The 24,004-nt window shown below is 45.3% G+C and overlaps 1 protein-coding gene across 1 annotated transcript in view; it reads right to left on the reverse strand.

Moving 5' to 3' along the window:
- The window catches only part of ak5 (adenylate kinase 5), a 76,974-nt gene that overhangs the window by 21,041 nt on the left and 31,929 nt on the right, over window positions 1–24,004 (reverse strand). The window contains exons 7-9 of the mRNA XM_052010695.1: window positions 8,985–9,075; window positions 5,986–6,062; window positions 684–726 (exon numbers count right to left, since the gene is read on the reverse strand). Of these exons, the coding sequence (XP_051866655.1) occupies window positions 684–726; window positions 5,986–6,062; window positions 8,985–9,075 (211 nt within the window). The remainder of the gene's footprint in view (window positions 1–683; window positions 727–5,985; window positions 6,063–8,984; window positions 9,076–24,004) is intronic.

Here is a 24,004-nt window from a genome sequence, read left to right on the forward strand (position 1 = left end):
TTAATCCCTTCTGCCTGGGCATAGTCTATATTCCCTCCATTCTCTGCATATTCATGCACCTATTAATTTGTGATTCATGCCTCAAAGCTCCAGGGACCCAAGTTCGATCCTGACCTCAGGGGACTGTCTGTGTGGTTTGTATGTTCTCCCTGTGACTGCGTGGGTTTCCCCGTGTGCTCCGGTTTCCTCCCACATCCCAAAGGATGTGCTGATTGGTTAATGGGCCATTGTAAATAAGTGACAAAAACAAAATCCTAAAGGGAACGGATGGCACGTAAGGGGTGAATAAATTGGACAAATTAAATTTATATTAAATTAAAAACAGAAGTGAGTGGGTGGGCATGTGAGAGAGTTGGGCTATAGAGGAGCAGAGGAATGGGACTGATGGGATTGCTATGCTGGGAACCAGCATAGACTTTGGGCTGAATGGCCTTGTTCTACGTAAGTAAGGAACAGCAGGGTTTGTTGTAGTTCATGAGGGGAACATCAATGCAGATTTCACCATGAAAGGTCTGTTTCTGCTCTGTAACAACTCACATTCATCCTATTCAAGTGACTGCGATGCTCCTCTCCTCCCTCTGCCCTGCCTTCCTCAAACTGTGTGTCCCCTTCCCTCCAACCCACCAGTGCCCTCACCACATACCCTCCAGCCTTCCCCCAGAATTGCAGGCTTCAATACCAACCTTCTGTCTTGCTGTCCTCTGATGCTGTGGGCTCTTCCTTCATCTGGTGAATACAAAGGTAAATGGAAAAATCTTATCAAAGGCACTCAGGCATTGCACAGGTCTGGGTCACAGAGCTACTGAAAGCTGATAGTTACATGTGCAACTTGAGATGAGATACCCTTTGCCCTGAGATTGAGCAGTAAAATCAATGCTGTGAATTTTTATAGGGTCACTGCATGGCACTTTGGTGGAGAGGGAGACACTGTTGTCATGCAAAAAAGGCAATAACAGCAATTTATTCCTAATGGCACAAAATCCATTAAGAGATTGTGATTCAGCAGAAGTTGAAGCATTCTGTTTGGACTAAAGAGGAGAGGGGATGTGTCACAATGTCACACAAAGAGCAAGATCATGGAGAACCCAAATGCAGAACACCAGAACAAGACTGGAGTCAGGATGCTTCCTCAGTACCAAGCACAGAACAGCAAATAGGAGTCTTGCCTCAGGACTCTGAGGCAGAGCCCCAACACAGAGACAGGGTTTTCTAGGAGAAACAGCAAAACCAGGACAGCTCTAGAGTTGACAGCAGACACAGTATACCCAGAGATAGACCAATAATCTAGCCACCAGTGTTTGTGAAACCAGGGTTCTTATACTAGTCTCCTGATGGCACTCAGGTGTGTGTCATTAGGCAAATAGTAGTGCATGGAAACCATGTACTGCACAACAAGGCACCATCAACGGGGATAAGGGGCAGAATCGAGAACCAGCACTCGGAACCATGACAGGATGGTAGGCTGAACACCAACTGCTTAAAGTGGGGTGTGACACCTCAAAGAGTCACAGAGTTATATAGCACGGAAACAGGCCCTTCAGCCCAACTGGTCCATGCCGACCAAGATGCCCAGCAAAGTTAGTCCCAAATGCCTGCTTTTGGCCCGTATCCCTCCAAAACATTCCTATCCATGGGCCTGTTCCAATGTCTTTCAAACATCGTAATTGTCCCCGCCCGTACTTTTGGCAGCTCGTTCCATACACCCACTGCTCTCTGTGTGGAAAAACTTGCCTCTCAGGTCCCCTTTAAACCTTTCCCCTCTCACCTTAAACCTATGCCCTCTAGTTTTAGACTCCCCTACCCTGGGAAAAAGACTGTGACCATTCACCTTATCTGTGCCCCTGATGATTTTATAAACCTCTGTAATAAGAACATAAGAAATAGGAGCAGGAGGAGGCCATCTGGCCCGTCGAGCCTGCTCTGCCATTCAATAAGATCATGGCTGATCTGGCCATGGACTCAGATCCACCTACCTGCCTTTTCCCCATAACGCTTAATTCCCCTACTACGCAAAAATCTGTCTAACTGTGACTTAAGTAGATTTAATGAGGGAGCCTCCACTGCTTCCCTGGGCAGGGAATTCCACCGATTCACTACCCTCTGGGAAAAGGAGTTTCTCCTCATCTCCGTCTTAAATCTGCTCCCCTGAATCTTGAGGCCATGTCCCCTAGTTCAAGTCTCACCTACCAGTGGAAACAACCTTCCTGCCTCGATCTTATCTATCCTTTTCATAATTTTATATGTTTTCAGGAGATCCTCAAGGTCCCCTCACATTCTTCTGAATTCCAGCAAGTATAGTCCCAGATGACTCAACCTCTCCTCATAGGCTAACCCCCTCATCTCCGGAATCAACCTGGTGACCCTCCTCTGCACTGCTTCCAAAGCCAGTATATCTTTCCTCAAGTAAGGAGACCAGAACTGCACGCAGTACTCCAGGTGCGGCCTCACCAGTAGCCTGTACAGTTGCAGCATAACCTCCCTGCTCTTAAATTCAATCCCTCTAACGATAAAGGCCAACGTTCCATTTGCCTTCTTGATAACCTGTTGCACCTGCAAACCAACCTCTTGTGATTCATGCACACGCACTCCCAAGTCCCTCTGCACAACACCATGCTGCAATCTTTCCCCATTTAAATAATCATCTGATCTTCTATTTTTCCTTTCAATGTGGATGACGGCACGTTTACCAACATTGTACTCCATCTGCCAGACCCTTGCCCACTCACTTAACCTATCTATATCTCTCTGCAGACTCACTGAATCCTCTGCACAATTTGCCTTTCCACTATATTTAGTGTCATCAGTAAACCTAGATACGCTACACTCTGTCCCCACTTTCAAGTCGTTAATGTATATCGTGAACAGTTGCAGGCCCAGCACCAACCCCTGTAGCACCCCACTCACCACTGACTGCCAACCAAAGAAACACCCATTTATCCCAACTCTCTGGTTAACCAATCCTCTATGCATTGCTAATACATTACCCCCAACTCCATGCATCCTTATCTTATGGATAAGTCTTTTATGTGACACCTTATCGAATGCCTTCTGAAAATCCAAGTTTACAACATCCACCTGTTCCCCTCTATCCACTGTGTTCATTATATCCTCAAAAAACTCCAAAAAGTTTGTCAAACAGGACCTGCCCTTCCTGAATCCATGCTGTGTCTGCCTGATGGAACCACTTCTATCCAGATGTCTCGCTATTTCTTCCTTAATGACAGCTTCAAGCATTTACAGGCGTTAAGCTGACTGGCCTACATCCTTTTTTAAACAGTGGCGTGACATTTGCTGTCTTCTAATCTGCTGGGACCTGCCCAGACTCCAGAGAATTTTGGTAAATTATTACTAATGCCTCTACTATAACTTCCGCCATTTCTTTCAGTACCCTGGGATGCATTCCATCAGGACCAGGGGATTTGTCTACCTTTAGGCCCACTAGTTTGCTCATCACTACCTCTTTAGTGACAGCGATTGTATTGATGTCCTCACCTCCCATCGCATCCATAACATCTCTCTTTGGCACATTAGACGTGTCCTCCACCGTGAAGACCGACACAAAATATTCGTTCAAGGCTTCGGCCATTTCCACATTACCCAATAATAATTCCCCCTTCATATCTTCCAAGGGACCCACGTTCACTTTAGTCACCCTTTTCCGCTATATATAATTATAAAAGCTTTTACTACCTGTTTTTATATATGTTGTGCTAATTTTCTTTCATGACCTTATCTTCCCTTTCCTTATTGCTTGCTTAGTGGTTCTTTGTTGTTCTCCCAATCTTCCAGTTTCCCACTACTTGGCGACTTTGTATGCACGCGCTTTTAGCTTGATGCCTTCTTTTACTTCCTTAGTTATCCAAGGCTGGCTCTCCCCACCCTTACTGTCCTTGCTTTTGACTTTTGTTGAGCACCATGAAAAATCTCTTTGAAAATCTTCCACTGTCCCACCCTATAGCCTGTGTTTCCAGTCTACACTAGCCAACTCCTCCCTCATCCTGTTGTAGTCTCCCTTGTTTAGGCATAATACACTGGCATAATATTACATTATAATGTAATTAGAACAGTACAGCACAATACAGGCCCTTCGACCCACAATGCTGTGCTGACCTTTAAACCTCACCTAAGACTATCTAACCTCTTCCTCCCACATATCCCTCTATTTTAAATTCCTCCATATGCTTATCTAGTAATCTCTTGAATTTGACCAATGTACCTGCCTCCACCGCCACCCCAGGCAGCGCATTCCATGCCCCAACCACCCTCTGGGTGAAAAACCTTCCTCTGACGTCTCCCTTGAACTTCCCACCCATTACTTTAAAGCCATGCCCTCTTGTATTGAGCAGTGGTGCCCTGGGAAAGAGGCGCAGGGTGTCCACTCTATCTATTCCTCTTAATATCTTGTACACCTCTATCATGTCTCCTCTCATCCTCCTCCTCTCCAAAGAGTAAAGCCCTAGCTCCCTTAGTCTCTCCTCATAATCCATAATCTCCAATCCAGGCAGCATCCTGGTAAATCTCCTCTGCACCCTCTCCAATGCTTCCACAGCCTTCCTATAATGAGGTGACCAGAACTGGACACAGTACTCCAAGTGTGGCCTAACCAGAGTTAATGTCACCCCTCAGCCTCCTTCGCTCCAGGGAAAACAATCTCAGCCCATCCAGCCTGTCCTTATAGCTCACGCCCTCCAGTCCCAGTAACATCCTTGTGAATCTTTTCTGCTCCCTCTTTAGCTATGGCATTGAGCCACAGAGTCACACAGCACTGAAACAGGTTCTTGCCCCACCATGTCCATGCCAACCATTTTTGCTAGTCCCATTTACCCACATTTGATCAGTAGCCCTCTACATCTTGGTTTGTCTGGATGCATTTGCCTGCGTTTGGCCCATATCCCTCTAAACCTTTCCTATCCATGTACGTGGTCAAATGTCTTTTAAATGTTGTAATTGTACCTGCCTCAACCACCTCCTGGGTCCTGTTGAATCTGGACTGCATATTTTCTCCCAGAAAGGGTTATAATGAACTGGATTTTATTACAATCCTGTGGTTTCACGGTTACCAGTACTGATGCTAACCTTTAGTCTATGCTTCTGGACAATAATCCTGAAATTTAGTCCCATATCTCACCAATAGGAGGAATGAGATTTTGAAGAGCTGGTCATTCTTCAAGAATGACTTCAGGAAAGGGGGTGGTGCACATGCTCCTTTCTGCATCAACAGCGCTGATGTCGAGAGGGTTAAGAGCTTCAAGTTCCGAGGAGTGAATATCCTGTTTTGAAGCAACCATGTGGATGCCAGGGTCAAGAAAGCTCACCAGAGCCTCTACTTCCTTTTTATCAATACCACATTGAAGGCATCCTATCTGGATGCATCATGGCTTGGTATGGCAACTGCTCTGCCCATGACTGCAAGAAACTGCAGAGCATTGTGGACACAGCCCAGCGCATCATGGAAACCAGCCTCCCCTCCATGGTCTATACTTCTTGCTGCCTTGGTAAAGCAGCCAAAATAATCAAAGACCCCACCCACCCCAGACATTCTATCTTCTCCCCTCTCCCATTGGGAGAAAGATATAAAAGCCTGAAAGCACATACCCCCTGGCTCAAGGACAGCTTCTATCCCACTGTTATAAGACTATTGAAGTTTCCTAGTACGATAAGATGGATTCCTGACCTCACAATCTATCTTGTTATGACCTTGCACCTTATTGTCTACCTGCACTGCACTTTATTCTGCATTCTGTATTGCTTTACCTTGTTCTACCTCAATGCAATGTTTTAATGAATTGATCTGCGTGAATGGTATGCAAGACAAGTTTTTCACTGTAACTCAGTGTACTGTACGTGACAATAATAAACCAATTCCAATTCCAAACATTATTATGCTCCCTCCCAGGAATAAGATACAGTAATAATTAATAAATAGGGAAGCAGGGGGAGGGGACAAATGGGGGAGGAAATAGAGACATAACTGAATGTTATTACCTGATCTTCAAACTCTGACTCATCACCAACAGATTCACTGGAATCCACCAATAAACTGAGATCAAGTTCACTGGGGCCTGGTACATTAGAGGAAAGAAAATAAGGAGAAGATGTAAAACCAAAGGAACAGCTGCTTCTCGCTGCGATCCAACTCAATTGACCTTAGCGCAAACTGGTCACGTGGGCTCGGTAGTGCTATTGCTTCTAAACAAGAAACGTTGGTTCAAGACCCATTCTGGGTACTGGGCACAAAAAGTGTCGGGAATTATTGGAGGTGACATCTCAGATGGGGTCTTAACCATCTGCCCTCCTTTTGATTAAAGTAGTAGTTCCAGGGACAAATGTTATTTTAATGAACTTCCAGAATACAACTGACTTGAAAAGAATGTCAAAGGAGATGGTGAGTTTGTGTTGAAGCTGATGAAACTGACGTGGTTGGAAATTAGCTGAGGGACAAGAGAATGGGCAGGATGTGATTACACAAAGATCTATGTTGAGGGTCACAAATATTTATAAATGATTCAGGTGATGTCAAGAATCATCAACAATGCAAGCAGTGTGGTTAGATTACAAAAAATGGGCAAATCTGTGGCAAATGGATTTCAATGCAGCCTAAGGTGAGGACATCCACTTCTGACTAGAGAGGACAGAGCTAAATGGTAAAAATCTACAAGCAGTGGAGTTCTAGATACAATACGCTAAAAGCTGAACTCTTGATCTCCCAATCTACCTTGTCGTGGCCCTTGCACTTTATTTGTCTACCTGAACTGCACTTTATCTGTGACTGTAACACTATATTCTGCATTCTGTTTTCTTTTTTCTACCTCGATGTAATTACATGTGGCATGATCTGTCTGGATGGCATGCAAAACAAAGCTTTTCACTGTATCTCAGTACCCGTGACAATAATAAACCAATATATGGTTCAAGTATACAGATCATTAAAATGTCATAGACAGCTATAAAAAAATCAAAGACCAAGGAATGGTGTTGTTATATCCTAAGGATAGGAATATGTGAGGATGGAAGTTATACTACAGCTATCAAGCCTTGGTTAGATGCAGCCGGCGTGCTGGGAATGCTTTAGGAAGGAGATATTGACCTTGTTGGGAATGTAGTCAGAATCAGAATCAGGTTTATGACGTGAAATGTGTTGTTTTGCGGCAGCAGTACAGTGCAAGGCATAAAGACATAAAAATTACTATAATTACAAAAATATATAGTGCAAAAGAGAAATAACGAGGTAGTGTTCATGGGTTCATGGACCGTTCAGAAATCTGATGGCGGAGAGGAAGAAGCTGTTCCTGAAACGTTGAGGGTGGGTCTTCAGGCTCCACTACGTTCTAAGCAGAGGTTATAGAAATGTGTGTTGTCTTCCCTGGAACTTGAAGAGGTGATTTGACTGAAATGTTCAAGCCATTAAGGGGTGGGGTAGATAAGGAGGAACTATTTCCTCTGGTCTGGGGGCTTAGGACAAGTTTGAAAGTTAGACCCTGGTGCTTCAAGTCACCAGCCCTCCGCAGGCAGAAATTTGGAACTCTTTTCTGCAAATGGCAATTGATGCAAAGTCAATGAATAATTTTAAAACGGAATTTGTCAGATCATTGATAATCAGAGGAATTCAGGGAAGTTGAGAAAGTTACCATGTAGTTAGATCACAGGTCATCCATGTTCTCACTAAAATAGGCTCAAGGGGATAAATGGCTAAACATTCCTTCTTCTCGAGTAGACGTAATGAGACACAGTGCTAGCTGAAGAAGAACAGAGGGATTCTCCTGGTGTCAGCTGGAATATAGAGTCCAATTCTGGGAAGGCAAGGTTATGGAGCGTGTGCAGAGAAGATTTACTAGATCTTTATGAGGATGAGGTGGTCACATGGAAAGATGGAGAAAATGGGCAGTTCAAAGGTGAAAAGACTAAGATGAGATTCAATAGAGATGTTAAAAATCATAGAAATAGATGTTTCACCAGAGATAAGATGGTGCTTGGAAAAAAAACTGGACTTATCTCATTGTTATAGAGAAGGTCAGGGAGATCTCATACAGAATCGGAGGATGAGAATAGGTTTATGAAATTAAAATGAAAAATGTCAGAAATGCTTAGCAGATCAGGCAGAATCTGTGGAAAGAGAAACAGAGTTATGGTTTCAGGTGGAAGACTCTTCATCAGAACTGGGAAAGAGGAAAAAGTTGCAGAGAGGATGTGGCTGGGGTTGGGGCTCTCCTTCTGAACCCCTAGAAGTGTGTCAATGGAAGTTGAGTGGGCTCTCCTTGATGGTTATAATAGGGTTGTTGAGACACTAGAGTAATTGAGATGCTATAATTGTCCAAAATGTGTTAAGCTGATTATGCATTAACTATATTGTAGCCTCATCCAGAGATAATGGTGTTTAGCCTGTGCAATGGGACCCTGCAGAGGGAACCCATGAGAACCATCTGAAGATCAGTAGGTCAGTAGAGACCAGGAAGTCATTAGGCCCATTTTAGGTTCACTCATCCAGCAACACCTCACAGCTCCACCAACCAAACAGCACTCAACATCCACCCATCCACCCTACCTCATAGTCCACTCACTGAGACACATCCATTACTTCCATTCCCTGCTTCAGCTGATGTGTCAACACCTTACTGTTACATCTGTTCTTGCTGGTTTCCATCTGTGATCCCCCTCTGATACCTAGGCGCCACTGGACGAGTCTATCTCTTCCATAACTTTAAAGTTCAGCCAACAAGAGCTCCCTTCTCAGAGCTGGAGGACTCCACATTCCTGAGAGGTAAGCCATTGAAAACTGTGCAGCCTTTTCTGAATGGTTAAGTCTTACCTTGTAACTGAGTAGTGGGAAGTGTTGTTTTAGACTCAGGGTCAACTTATCGCACTTAAGTATTGTCAAACAGCACCGTATGTCTCTCAACAGCTGCCCCTTCCTCCTCCTCCTCCTCCTCCTCCCCCCACCATTAACCAAGGTGAACACTAATAGATTCCCAGCTCTTCAATCCTACCTGCTACTGGGTCCTTGGTAGGGAACAGCTTGTTATCCACTGCTACAGATAAATCATAGAACACCTCCTCTTCATCTCTGCCTGCATCTAGCTGGATAGAAATTGGAAGGAAGTTATGTTATCAGCAGCTTTCCATGTCTGATATCAGTTATCTTGTGCTCAGAGTTCAATTCCATGTCTAAAATAAGCAGTGATCTTATATTGTGAGTTAAGTTAGAGTCATTGAGTACACAGCACAGAATCAGGCCCTTCAGCCCAACTCGTCCATGCCGACCAAGATGTTTTTCTGAGCTAGTCCCATTGGCCTGCATTTGGCCCATATCCCTCTAGGCCTTTTCTGTCCATTAATCTGTCCAAATGTCTTTTAAGCATTGTAATTGTACCCGCCTCTACCATTTCCCCTGGCAGTTCGTTCCACATACCCACCGCCCTCGGTGTGAAAAAGTTGTCCGTGCTGTATTACTCAATGACTCTATAAGAAAAGATGGAAAGTTAGACAGTGGGTACAGTAACATAGCGATTAAGTTACTTCTTGGCATCCAGAGGTTCAGACCATTAATCTGGTGATATGAGGAAAATTCCATTGTGGTAATTGGGGAATTTAAATTCAAGTAACTAAACACATCTGGGATTTGAAAAGCAATCCCGGGTGGCATTGTTACAGCAATGGTGACCATGAAACAGCCAGATCGTATACCTATACCTTAACGACTGTAGTGGTTCAAGAAGGCAGCTCACCACCACTTTCTTAAGGACAACTAGGGATGGGCAACCAAATGCTGGCTCAGCCTGCGCGGTCCACATCCCTCAAATGAATAAAAAAATCCATTTGGTTCACTGATGTCCTATATTTAACTGCAGACCTACTGCAATGACACTTAACAGCTATTTAAGTGCAGGAGCAGTTAAGGGATGGACAATAAATGCCAGTATATTTGCCTTGTTGAACTGTTGCAGTCCTTGAAGCACAGGTATACAATCTGGCTGTTAAAGATGTGCTGGCTCTGGAGAGGGTCTAGAGGAGGTTCACAAGAATGATCCCGGGAATGAAAAGCTTTACGTGTGAGGAGCGTTTGATGTCTCTGGGTCTGTACATGATGGAGTTCAGAAGGATGAGGGGGTATCTCATTGAAAGGCCTGGACAGAGTGGACGTGGAGAGGATGTTTCCAGTAGTAGGAGAGCCCGGGATCCGAGGGCACAGCCTCAGAATAAAGGGACGTCCCTTTAAATCTGAGATGCGGAGGAATTTCTTCAGTCAGAGGGTGGTGAATCTGTGGAATTCATTGCCACCGAAGGCTGTGGAGGCCAAGTCATTGGGTGTATTTAAGATGGAGGTTGATAGGTTCTTGATTGGTAAGGGGGTTAAGGGTTATAGGGAGAAGGCAGGAGAATGGGGTTGAAAAAATATCAGCCATGATTGAATGGCGGAGTGGACTCGATGGACCAAATGCACCTTATTGTCTACCTGCACTGCACTGTCTCTGTAGCTGTGACACTTTACTCTGTACTGTTATTGTTTTTACCTGTACTACATCAATGCACTCTGTACTGACTCAGTGTAACTGCACTGTGTAATGAATTGACCTGTATGAATGGTATGCAAGGCAAGTTTTTCACTGTACCTCGGTACAAGTGACAATAGTAAACCAACACCAATACCAAATGGCCTAATTCTGCTCCTATATCTTATGGTCTTACATCCCCATCCCATAGAAACATAAACAGCACTCAGCACTATTGAACCAAGTGCAGATGTTTAAATGAATCAGCCAGGAGTGACTGCGCTGCACCTGCATCCATCTCTGAAGGATTCCAGACAAGGGGAGACTAATTGTAGTAATGATGTTGTAGTCACAGTCTTGCTCTTGTGTGTAGGAGTTATCCAGCTTAATGGATAAATTAATATCAGGTTGGTGAGCAGTGTCCTGTTAACATAAGCTTAATTCACTGACACAATCCTGAATAACACACATCAAATCATCGAAATATTAGCAAGGAAGGGGGCCATTTGCCTCATTATGTCTCTGTTGGTGTGTGATCCCCACTGGAGCTCTCCACTCTCCACTCTCCATCCTGTTTCCCTGGTCTTTATCCATACCCTCTGGTGTTTTCTTTTTCTAAGTGTGGTCTCATTTCCTTGATCCTGTGACAGGCTCAGCACAGAATTATAATTACCAACCACATCAAACAGTTCCTTCTAATCTTTTTCCAGATGCATTAATGTGCAGTAAATGTCCGAATCACCAACATATAGAAATAGACCAAAGCTCCTTCCCAATTCCTTCCAGTAACTTTGAATACTTCCATTAACCTGCTCACCTCAATGATTAGAGGGATGGTTTTCAACATTCTCATGGTCTCCACATCCTCTACAGTTACATTTGAGTGAATCTATGTTATTTGTCTCCTTGGTCTCATTTTCTATGTCATAATGGACGTTCCAAAATTGTTTGCAGTATTCCCAGTAGTGGCCTTACTAATTCAGGGACTGGGCAGATCATGTACTGAGTAAAGATCCCTCTCCCATCGAGTCCCAAGTATTCCCAAATATTTCTAGGTCAGGCACAGCATGGGTTAGGGATGGAATAAAACTTTCTCTATCTTGTTTATCCATAACTGGCCTCGGGGATGTTTTCACATCGCAGGTGTTTAGAATATGGATTGCACTGTCAGGAGTAGCACTTGGGGGCACATTCAACTGTTGCATTCGGAGGTAAGTGAAAGATCTACAGTGCTACGGGGCAAAGGTGGGGGGAGTTGAATTAGCTGTATTGCTCTTTCATAGAGCCATCGTGGGACTCGATGGGCTGAACAGCCTCCTTCCATGCTGTAACCATGCTGTGATTCTGTGAAGCACTGCCAAGGCAGGAACAGCGAGGGTTCTACACAGAAAAAAGCTCCCGATATACTCTCCCATTACACACTCCCAACTCATAGAATGACACAACACAGAAGGAGGCCATTTGAACCATCATGCCTATGCTGTCACATAATGTCCCACTCCCCTATTCTTGTTAAATATCTATCCACTTCCCACTTGAAAGCCACTATTGAATCCATCTCCATTCAAGTGCATTCAGGATCATATTAAGTCCCTATAATAATTTCTCATCATCTCCTCCCTGTTATTCTTTTGCAAATAAACAAATGTGATCCTAAAGTTAACAAAAATCTACGGAGGCAGAGAGTCTGAAATGCGAGGGAAAATGCTGGAAACATTCAGCAGGGTGGGTGGCATCTGTGCAGAGAGAAACGGAATTAATGCAACAGGCAGGTGACCTTTCATCAGAGTGGGGGGAGAGATAATACAAGTTTTAAGAGGCAGCGAAATGGGGAGAAGTGAAGAGAAGGCGAAGGTCTATGCTAGGGTGGAGAACAGGAGATATTGAAGGGTGGGGTGAGGGTGCTGGCTGAAGGGAGCTGGTAAAACACTGCTGCAAAACAGAAGGTCAGTCTGTGCAGGACGTAAATTATCAGAAGCTGGAGAAAAAGAATCACTTAACCATATCCTTTTGCCACTGAAAACAGTTTCTCCCTATCTAGCGACTGCAGATGCTGGAATCTGGAGCAACGCACCAGATGCTGGAGGAATTCAGCGGGTCAGGCAACATCCGTGGAGGGAAATGGACAGTCGACGTCTCAGGTCAAGACCCTTCATCAGTCACCCCTCATCCTCCTCCTCTCCAAAGAGAAAAGCCCTAGCTCACTCAACCTAACCTCATAAGACATGCTCTCCAATCCAGGCAACATCCTGGTAAATCTCCTCTGCACCCTATCTAAAGCTTTCACATCCTTCCTGTAATGAGGCGACCAGAACTGAACACAATACTCCACGTGTGGTCTAACCAGAGTTCTACAGAGCTGCAACATTACCTCGCAGCTCTCGAACTCAATACCCCAACTAATAGGAGTAGCATCTGTTATTGAGCTGTGTAGAGGGGTGGGATAAGTCCTTGCTAATGCTATACTGACATTGGATCAGATACTGCAAGCTATAAATGGATTCACTCCCTGAGGAAACTCACAAAAGTGTCTGAAGTATTTGTACAACGATAACATGAGCTCAGGGACAGGAATGGGCCATTTGGTCTCAATGAGTCTACTCGATTTCATGACTGTTCTCAACTCCGTCCATGTGTTTTAGCTGAGCATGTGTTTTAGCTGGCGGCGCAGGTTGACTCTGTGGTTAAGAAGGCATATGGTGTATTGTCCTTCATCAATCGGGGAATTGAATTTAGGAGCCGGGAGGTATTGTTGCAGCTATATAGGTCCCTGGTCAGACCCCACTTGGAGTACTGTGCTCAGTTCTGGTCACCTTGCTACAGGAAAGATGTAGAAGCCATAGAGAGGGTGCAGAGGAGATTTACAAGGATGCTGCCTGGGATGCAGAGCATGCCTTATGAAAGCAGGTTGAGGGAACTCGGCCTTTTCTCCTTGGAGAGACGGAGGATGAGGGGGGACCTGATAGAGGTGTATAAGATGATGAGAGGTATTGATAGGGTAGATAGTCAGAGGCTTTTCCCCAGGGCTGGATTGGTGGCCACAAGAGGACATAGGTTTAAGGTGCTGGGCAGTAGATATAGAGGAGATGTCAGGGGTAAGTTCTTTACTCAGAGAGTGGTGAGTGTGTGGAATGGGCTGCTGGAAACGGTGGTGGAGGCGGATACGATAGGGTCTTTCAAGAGACTGTTAGATCAGTATATGGAGCTGAGTAAAATAGAGGGCTATGGGTAAGCCTAGTAATTTCTAGGGTAGGGACATGTTCGGCACAGCTTTGTGGGCCAAAGGGCCTGAATTGTGCTGTAATTGTTCTATGTTCTATTATCCATCTAGTTCCTTGGCTAGTAAAATTGGAAATGGAATTGGTTTAATATTGTCAGTTGTACTGAGGTACAGTGAAAAACTTGTCTTGCGTACTGTTCGTACAGATCAATTCATTACACAGTGCATTGAGGTAGTACAGGGTAAAACAATACAGAATGCAGAGTAAAGTGTCACAGCTACAGAGAAAGTAGCTGTAACTGTCCAAAGTTCCTTTGGACGCAATGTTCTTATTGTTGTCAGTATCACCAATTCCCTGAAACACCGAGGACCACAACTTTTTATTTTATACGTTCATGACCTGGATGAAGGAACTGATGGCATTGTGGCCAAGTCTGCAGATGGTGGAGGGACAGGTAGTGTTGCGGAGGCAGGGAGTCTGCAGAAGGACTTGACAGGTTAGGGCAGTGGGCAAAGAAGAGGCAGATGGAATACAGCATAGGGAAGTGCAAGGTTATGCACTTCGACAGGAAGAATAAAGGTGTAGACTATTTTCTAAATGGGGAGAGAATTCAGAAATTGGAGGTGCAAAGTGACTTGGGAGTCCTAGTGCAGGATTTCCTTAAGGTTAACTTGCTGGTTGAGTCAGTAGTAAGGAAGGCAAATGCGATGTTAGCATTTATTTTGAGAGGACTAGAATTTAAAGCAAGGATGTACAGCTGAGGCTTTATAAGGTGTTGGTCAGACCACATTTGGAGTACTGTGAGCAATTTTGGGGCCCATATCTAAGAAAAGATGTGCTGGCCCCAGAGAGGGTCCTTAGGAGGTTCACTAGAATGATCCCGGGAATGAAAGGCTTAACATGTGAGGAGCATTTGATGTCTCTGGGCCTGTACTCAGCGGAGTTCAGAGGGATGAGGGTGGATCTCATTGAAACCTACTGGATACTGAAAGGCCTGGATAGAGTGGATGTGGAGAGGATGTTTCCATTAGTAGGAGAGTCCAGGATCCGAGGACACAGCCTCAGAATAAAGGGACGTCCCTTTAAAACTGAGATGAGGAGAAATCTCTTCAGCCAGAGGGGGTGGTGAATCTGTGGAATTTATTGCTACAGAGGGTGTATTTAAGACAGAGGTTGATAGGTTCTTGATTGGTAAGGGTGTTAAGGGTTATGAGGAGAAGGCAGGAGAATGAAGTTAAAAAAAATCAGCCATGATTGAATAGTGGAGCAGACTCAATGGGCTGAATGGCCTAATTCTGCTCTTATATTTTATGGTCTTATGACCAGTTGGCCATTTAAGGTATCAAAGACCTGTCTGAATCTGTATCCACACGTGTCCTCCTTTCACCTTCACAGCCCATGGGCTCTGAGCATATTTTAGTAAGGCGTTTGACAAGGTCCCTCATGGGAGGCTCATCCAGAAGATTAAGATGCACGGGATTCATGGTGAATTGGCTGTTTTGATTCAGAACTGGCTTGCCTGTAGAAGACAGAGGATAGTGGTTGAGGTCTGTGAGGTCTGGAGGTCTGTGACTAGTGGTGTTCCTCAGGGATCTGCTGTTTGTGATGTGTATAAATGACCTGGATGAAAATATACATGGGTGGGTTAATAAATTTGCAGACAATACGAAGGTTGGTGATGTTGTGGATAGTGTAGAAGACTGGCGACGGATACAGCGGGATGTAGATCAGTTGCAGATGTGGGCAGAGAAATGGCAGATGGAGTTTAACCCAGTCAAATGTGAAGTGTTGCACCTTGGCAGATCAAATGTAAAGAGACAGTACACTGTTAATGGCAGGACCCTTAACAGTGCTGATGAGCAGAGGGATCTTGGGGTCCAAGTTCATAGCTCCCCGAAAGTGGCTACACAGGTTGATAGGGCAGTAAAGAAGGCGTACAGCATGCTTGCCTTCATTAGTTGAGGCACTGAGTTCAAGGGTCAGGAAGATATGTTTCAGCTTTATAAAGCTTTAGTTAGGCCACATCTGGAGTATTGCATTCAGTTCTGGTCGCCCCATTATAGGAAGGATGTGGAGGCTTTGGAGAGGTGCAGAAGAGGTTTACCAGGATGCTGCCTGGATTAGAGGACACGTGATATGAGGAGAGATTGGACAAACTTGGGTTGTTCTCTCTGGAGTGCTGGAGGCTGAGGGGAGATCTGATAGACACGTAAAATGATGAGAGGCACAGATAGACAGCCAGTATCTTCTCCCCAGGGTTGAAATGTCTAATACCAGAGGGCATGCATTTAAGGTGATGGGGGTAATTTCAAAGAAGATGTGTGGGGCAAGTTTTTTTGACACAGAGAGTGGTGGGTGCCTGGAATGCACTGCCAGGGGTGGTGGTGGAGGCAGATACGATGGGGCAATCAAGAAGCTCTTAGACAGGCACATGAATGTGAGCGAAATGGTAGGATATGGACAGAAGGGTAGGCAGAAGGGATTAGTTTAGTTGGACACTTTATTACTAATGTAATTGGTTTGGCACAACATTGTGGGCCGAAGGGCCTGTTCCTGTGCCGTAATGTTCTATTTTCTAATTGGAGTCTTCTTCTTCTCAGGCCAGCCCTCAGGATTGAGGATGACTTGCATCCTGTCCACTTCTGTGGGTTTGGAGGTGGTTATGAAGCCAATGTAGGACATGGAGACTCTGACAAGGGTGTAGCCAGGAGTGTTTGGCAGGGCAGGTGGGTTGATAGTCTGGGAGGTGGTGCAGTCCTTCTGTTGTTTACACTGGGTCTCTGTGTGGTCCCGGACATGGACTCGAAGCACTTGGTGTCACCCAGAATGCTCCATCTCCACTTCGAGTGGTCCTGGGCCACATACCCCCAGGAGTCAATGAGGATGTTGCACCTTTTCCGAAGAGGCTTTGAGAACATCTTTTCCTGTGTCCAATGGTAACCTCTTTCCATGACAGAGCTCAGAATAGAGAGTCTATTTCAGGAGTCTGGCATCAAGCAACACAGAGGCACAAGAAACTGCAGATGCTGGAAACTAGAGCTGGAGAAACTCAGCAGGTCGAGCAGCATTTGTGGTGGGAAAGGAACTGTCAAAGTTTCAGGTCAAAAAACCTTGCAAACAACATGGCCTGCCCAACAATACTGACTGGGTCTATCTCAACAACCCAAGATGTTGACTGTCCATTTCCCTCCATAGATGCTGCCTGACCCGTTGAGTTCCTCCAGTGCTTTGTGTGTTGCTCCAGATTTCCAGCATCTGTAGTCTCTTGTGTCTCAATGCAGAGCAGGCAGCTTCAAGTGTTCCGGGACCCCTGGATCTCCCACAGGCCTCCAAGGATCAGTTGTAGACCGGATGTTGGGAGATGCTGGCACAATTGAGTGGGCAGGCTTGGTGTTCTGGTGATTAGTAATGAGGTCAGCTGAACAATACATCTCTTATCAATGGGAAACTAACTGGAACCACCAACAGGATATTTTATGCTATTTTAAGTGCAATAAAATGAGAATGGATTTCATGGCTCATTAAGAATCAGTTCTGGGAGACAAAACAACTATTGTTCAGCATTAATCATTGATAAATCAGGGATTAATCCTTCCCAACTAACTTTTCTATTGTTACAAATTACAGTTAAACAATAGCAAAGGTCTCTTGGTTTAGCTCCAGCACATTGCCTTTGTGTAAGGGAGACACAAGAAATTCTGTGGATGCTGGAATCTGGAGCAATACACAAAAAGTGCTGGAGGAACTCAGCAGGTCAGGCAGCATCCATGGAGGGAAATAAACAGTCGACGTTTCGGGCTGAGACCCTTCATCAGGACTGGAAAGGAAGAGGGCAGAAGACAGAATAAGAAGGTAGGGGGAGGGGGAGGGGGAGGAGCACACGTAGGCAGGGGAGAGGTGAGTTCAGGTGATAGGTGAGTCCAGGTGAGAGAGGGAAGGTAGTGGGTGGGGGGGGGAGATGTAAGAAGCTGAGGGGTGAGGGGTGATATTCTTATTCTGGCCTCTGCCCTCTTCCATTCCAGTCCTGATGAAGGGTCTCGGCCCGAACCGTTGACTGTTTATTTCCCTCCACGGATGCTACCTGACCTGCTGAGTTCCTCCAGCAGTTTGTGTGTAGTGCCTGTGTATAAGGGTTATGTCACAGGGAAAATGACTTCAGATAGCACCATGGAATCATTGATTTGTAGTTACACAGCACAGAAACAGGCCCTTTGTTCCAACTCGTCCATGCCAACCAAGATGTCTATCTGAGCTAGTCCCATTTGCCTGAGTTTCACCCATATCCCTCTAAACCTTTCCTATCTATATACCTGTCCAAATGTCTGTTAAACATTGTGGTTGTAGCCGCCCCTACGGCTTCCTCTGGTAGCTGGTTCTATATACCCACCATGCCTCAGGAAAAAGCTGTTCCTCGGGTCCTTTTTAAATTTTTCCCCTCTCACCTTAAACCAATGCCCTCTGGTTTTAGACTCCCCTACCCTGGGAAAAAGACTGTGATCATCCACCTTATCTAGACCCCTCATGACTTTATAACCTCTATAAAGTCACCCCTCAGTCTCCTATGCTCCAGGGAAAAAAGTCCCAGCCCATTGAGCATCTCCAACCCCAAGGCCTCAGCATCGATTTCTCTGACTTCTGGTAACCCCACCCCATCTTTTTCTCCCCCCCGCCGCACCCCACTCCTTTGTCTTCCCTTATTCCTGTGGCTCCCTTCCCCCACCCTGATGACCTGTCCATCTCCTCTCCTCCCCTCCCCCATCGATTCCATGGTCCACGGCCCTCTCCTACCGGATTCCTCCTTCTTCAGCCCTTTGCCTCTTCTACCTCTCACCTCTCAGCTTCTTACTTCTCCCCCCTCCCCCACCCACCTACCTTCCCCCTCTCACCTGGACTCACCTATCACCTTCACCTATCCCCTGCCTGCGTGTGCTCCTCTGCCTCCCCCCACCTTCTTATTCTGGCTTCTGCCCTCTTCCTTTCCAATCCTGGTGAAGGGTCTTGGCCCAAAACATCGACTGTTTATTTCCCTCCATGGATGCTGCCTGACCTGCCGAGTTCCTCCAGCACTTTGTGTGTATTGCTCCAGATTCCAGCACCTGCAGAATTTTTTGTGTTGCTTCTCCCTATAACTCAAGGCCTCCAGTCCTGGTAACATCCCCGTGAATCGTTTCTACGGCCTTTCCAGCTTAATAACATCCTTCCTAAAGCAGGCAATCATATCTGCACATAGTACTCCAAGTGTGATCTCACCAACGACTTGTACAGTTATAACTTGACATCCCAACTCCTGTACCCATGGCAATTTGAACTGAGATTTTAAAAAAAGAAACTGTAGAAGTAATCAGGGCCTAGATTGTTGCTTAAACCTAAGTGGTTCATTGATGTGCTTCTGGGAAGGAAAAGTGCTGGTATAACCTAGTAGGGCCTGTATATGAATGAAAATTTTAAAAATGCAGATGCTGTGAATCAAAATTAAATCAGAAAATGCTGGGAACACTCATTGGGTCAGGCAGCACTCATTGGGTCTGTGGAGAGAGAAACAGAGCTTCCCTTCAGGTCCTGAAAGATTAACTCTGTTTCTCTCTTCACAGATGCTGCCTGACCTGCTGAGTGCTTACATTTTCTGTCTTTATGACCTATATGTAACTCCAGTCCCACGTCAAAGCAGTTAACCCTTCTCTTCCCTTAGATACTCTGCAGAAATATTCCAGACCTACTATGATTTGAGCTACAATTGAGCAAAAGCTGACTGAACTGCTTGAAGGTAAGTTAATGTCAGAGCAAAGGGAGGCGTTCAAGGGCTGATAGGAGAGGTTTAAAGCACATGTGTGTTCATTAAAGGAAATGAAAGAACTCCTCCCAATTCTAACCCTGCTCCATCCTCTCCTTCTCCATGGATGTTGAGGAACACACAGAGCAGGGATAGAGCAAAAAGGGGAAGCTTGCTTCTGATACCAAGAACTCATCACAGCCGAGAGATTGACGGGATAAAAGGTGTAGGGCTGAAATTAAAAACGGTTAGGAAGGGAAAGGGAGTGAAAACAAAATATTGGTAGATAAAGTCAAGGAAAACCCTAAGATATTTTGTGTGAAGAAAAAGAGGATTACAAAGAGTAGGACCTATTAGAGATCAAAACAGCAGCTTGAGTGTGGAGGTGGAAGGCACGTAAAGGTCTTACTGAATACTTTGCATTTGTTTTCTTGGAAGAGGAGTTGATAAAGGCATTGACACTAAGGGGTAAGAATGAGAAATAGTGGAAATGAGACAGACAGAGAGAATATATTCAGAGGTTTAGCATCTTGAAAGGTGGATAAATCACCAGGCCCAGATACAATGTATCCCGGGCTGATGAAAGTGACGAGGGTAGAAATACCACAAGGCTATAGTTGTCCAGTGTTCTTTGGCTCTAGGTGTGGTGCTGGAGAACTGAACGTTACTGATGTGGAACCAGTGTTCGAAAAAGGAGAAAGATCGGTTTGATAGATTGATGTTGGTACTGGCCAGAGAGTTGGAAAAAGTTCTAAGGAGTGACGTAAATCAGCAATGTAGAGACGCACAGGCTAATCGAAGTCTGTCAGTGTGGATGTTTTTAAGGGAAGGTTGTGTCAGACAGGAGGTAACAAAGTGTCTGTGGGTTAGAGTATTTGAGGTAGTTTACATGGAATTGAGCATGGCTTTTAACAGAGTCTTTATGGCAGATTGATCAAGAAAGCAAAACTTCATGACATCCAAGGGAAAGTGGCAAGTGGGAGTAAGAGTTGGCTCAGTGGCAGAATGTAAAGGGTAATGGTCGATGGGGAGTTGAGCAACAAGATGGACTGTGGGTTCCACATACTCTGTACTGGGACCCACCTATTACTGGCTTATCTAAGTGATTTGGATGTGAATACAGGGGCCACCAATTAGCCAATGACACCAAAATTGGTGGTTTGGTTGTTAGGGAAGAAGAAAGCTGCAATCTACCAGAAAGTATGACTGGATTGGGTGGTGGGCACAGAAGTGGTGAATGGATATCAGTCTGGAGAAAGGTGAGGTATTGCCAGCAAGTCAAGGGAAATCATTATAAATGGTAGGGTTTGATAGAGTGCAGAGTCACAGAGGCATCTTGGAGTGTATGTCCACAAACCCCTGAAGGGTAGATATAGTCATCAGTAAGTCATATGGGATACTTGCCTTTATAGGCAGACCTGTAAGACTATGAACACACACAGTCCTTTGAATGCAGTCGTTTTCCCGGGAAAGGGGAACTAAATAGCTTTCAGGTTTAGGTGAGGGCATCGGTTTAAGGTGAGAGGGGAAAGATTTAAAAGGGACCTGAGGGGCAACTTCTTCACGCAGAGTGTGGTGCGTATGTGGAACGAGCTACCAGAGGAAGTAGTTGAGGCAGGTACAATAACAACGGTAAGTACGTGGATAGGAGAGGTATAGAGGGATATGGGCCAAATGTGGGCAAATGGGACTAGCTTGGTGGGTGCCATGGTTGGGATAGACAAGTTGGGCAGAAGGGCCTGTTTCCATGCTGTATTACTCCATAAGACCATAAGATATAGGAGCAGAATTAGGCCATTCGGACCATCGAGTCTGCTCCGCCATTCAATCATGGTTGATTTTCTTGTCAACCCTACTCTCCCACCTTCTCCCCATAACCCTTAACCCCCTTACCGATCAAGAACCTCTGCCTTAAATGCTCCCAATGACTTGGCCTCCACAACTCCCAGTGGCAACAAATTCCACAGATTCACCACCTTCTGATTGAAGAAATTCCTCTGCCTCTCCCTCATCCTCTAAAGGGATGTCCCTTTATTCTGAGGCTGTGCCCTCGCATCCTGGACTCTCCTACTAATGGAAACATCCACTCCACGTCCACTCTATCCAGGCCTTCCTGTATCCGGTGGCTTTCAATGAGATCCCCCCTCATCCTTCTGAACTCCATCGAGTACAGGCCCAGAGCCATGACATGGGAACCCATTTTTGGTAAACCTCTTTAGAGTTACATATTCATCCCTCATGGCAGCTCTCCCTCAGTCTCCCAATCCTACCCCTCACCTACCCTGGACCCTCACACCTGATCGTAAACCTGATGCCTTCCCCATCAGTAGCCGACACTTGCACTTGCCTCATCTTCCAGAGCCCCGAGATCTTGATTAAATCCCCTCTGATGTCCTGACGCTCTCTCTGCCCCCACCTCCTGCCCACACTATTAGACACTCCTTTCCTGCTTGTGTTGTTCTGTGGTGTATGAGAGTTTTCCAGTGCCCTGCCTTTTCCCCCACCCACCCCCTTCATTGTGCCATTGACCTGCCACCAGCCATGGTGACACAGTGGCGCAACCGGCAGAGTCGCTGCCTCAGCTTCAGAGACCCAGGTTCGATCCCAACCTTGGGTGCTGTCTGTGTGGAGTCTGCACGTTCTCCTTGTGGGTTTCCTCCGGGTGCTCCGGTTTCCTCCTACATCCCAAAGACATGTAGTTTGGTGGGTTAATGGACCACTGTACACTGCCCCAAGTGTAGGTGGGATGGAATGTGGGGAGAAAAGGTGATAGAGCAAGAGAGTGCTGGATCTCCATTATTACCAGTGCACCACTCATTCCCAACCATAGCCCTGGAATTGATTCCTGTTTACAAACTGGCTTCCGGCACCTTTCAAACTGAGTGATCCCATACACAACAGCAAGCTCCCTAAAGAAAAATTCCCTCCAACTTTTTATACTGGCTCCCTCCCATCTACCTTCCAGTCCAGATGAAGGGTCTCAACTTGAAACGTCAACTGTCCATTTCCCTCCACAGATGCTGCCCGACCCGCTGAGTTCCTCCAGCACCTTGTGTGTTGCTCCAGATTCCAGCATCCGCAGAGTCTCCTGTGTCTCTGAAAATAATTTGTCTCAATTTGCCTCTGCTTCTATTGAAGACTTTAAATTTTGTTACTGACGGGGAGGAGGTACAGGAGCCTGAAGACCCACACTCAGCGATTTAGGAACAGCTTCTTCCCCTCCACCATCAGATTTCTGAACGGTCCATGAACCCATGAACACTACCTCATTATTCCCTTTTTTTGCACTATTTAGTTATTTTTCAATTTATAGTAATTTTATGTCTTTGCACTGTACTGCTGCTGCAAAACAACAAATTTCACATCATATAAGTCAGTGACAATAAATCTGATGCTGATACATCCACACTAGGAATAGCTTTTTTCCTTACTCTATAAAAACCGTTCATGACTTTCAAACCTCCTCAGCTTTCTCTGACAACAACCTCAGATTCTCAAGTCTCACCATGTAACTGGATTCCCTCAGTCCAGCGATCATTCCAATCAATTCATTCTGCGCCCAGGATTTGTAAAGGTTCAGCTTAAATTTCTCGCCTTTGTGCTGCGTGCCTGTGTTTATAAAGCCAAGGATCTTAAGCTTCCTAACACCCTTCTCAGCTTGCCTTACCACCTTCAAAGGTGTGCATTTCAGGATGGGATGCATTTCTTCACGGAAATCAAAGAGATAAAAGGCCACTGACTGGAAAGCAAAATACTGCAGATGCTGGAAATCTGAAAGAAAAGGCAGAAAATGCTGGAACACACTCAGCAGGTCATTTCTGATGCACTTTCAAAGTACTTTTGAAGTTAGATACTACTGCAGTGTGGGAAGTGTGGCAATCAATTGGCACACTAATTGCATGGTCCCAAAAATAGAAATAGTCCTAAAAAATCCACTTTAATACAGGCCATCTCCGGGTTACGAATGGGTTCAGTTTTTACCTATGTCCATAAGTTGATTTTATCTGCAAGTTGGAAAGTACACCTGCTCTGGTAACCATCCCTCCACAGTATTGTATTGAATGGCATCAAAAGCACATAAGACTGATAAGAAAGAACAATTACATACAGTGGAGAAAGAGAGGAAACTAGTTCTGTTGTTCGTAGGAACAAACGTATGTGCATACATTGGACTTTTGAATTTAATATTAAGGGAGCGCGATCATATGTATGGGTGTCCAGGTCGTAACCAGGGGGCAGCCTGTAAAATTGTGCTGTTTAATTTAGTCAGTCATTCAGTCCTGATGCAGGGTTTTGACCCGACATGTCGATAATTCCTTTCCCCCACAGATGCTGCTTGACCAGCTGAGTTCCTCCAGCAGATTGTGTGTTGCTCCAAATTCCAGCGTCTGCAGTCTCTTGTGTGTCCTGTTTAGTTTATGGTTGGTCCTCTTCTTCTAATGAAAATATATCTCTGCATTAAATCTCACATGACTGTCCAGTTCACCAGTTCATCTATGACTTTCTGCAGTCTATTGCAGACCTAT

The sequence above is a fragment of the Pristis pectinata genome, chromosome 3 (genome assembly GCF_009764475.1).
Source record: "Pristis pectinata isolate sPriPec2 chromosome 3, sPriPec2.1.pri, whole genome shotgun sequence".
Classification (NCBI taxonomy): Eukaryota; Metazoa; Chordata; class Chondrichthyes; order Rhinopristiformes; family Pristidae; genus Pristis; species Pristis pectinata.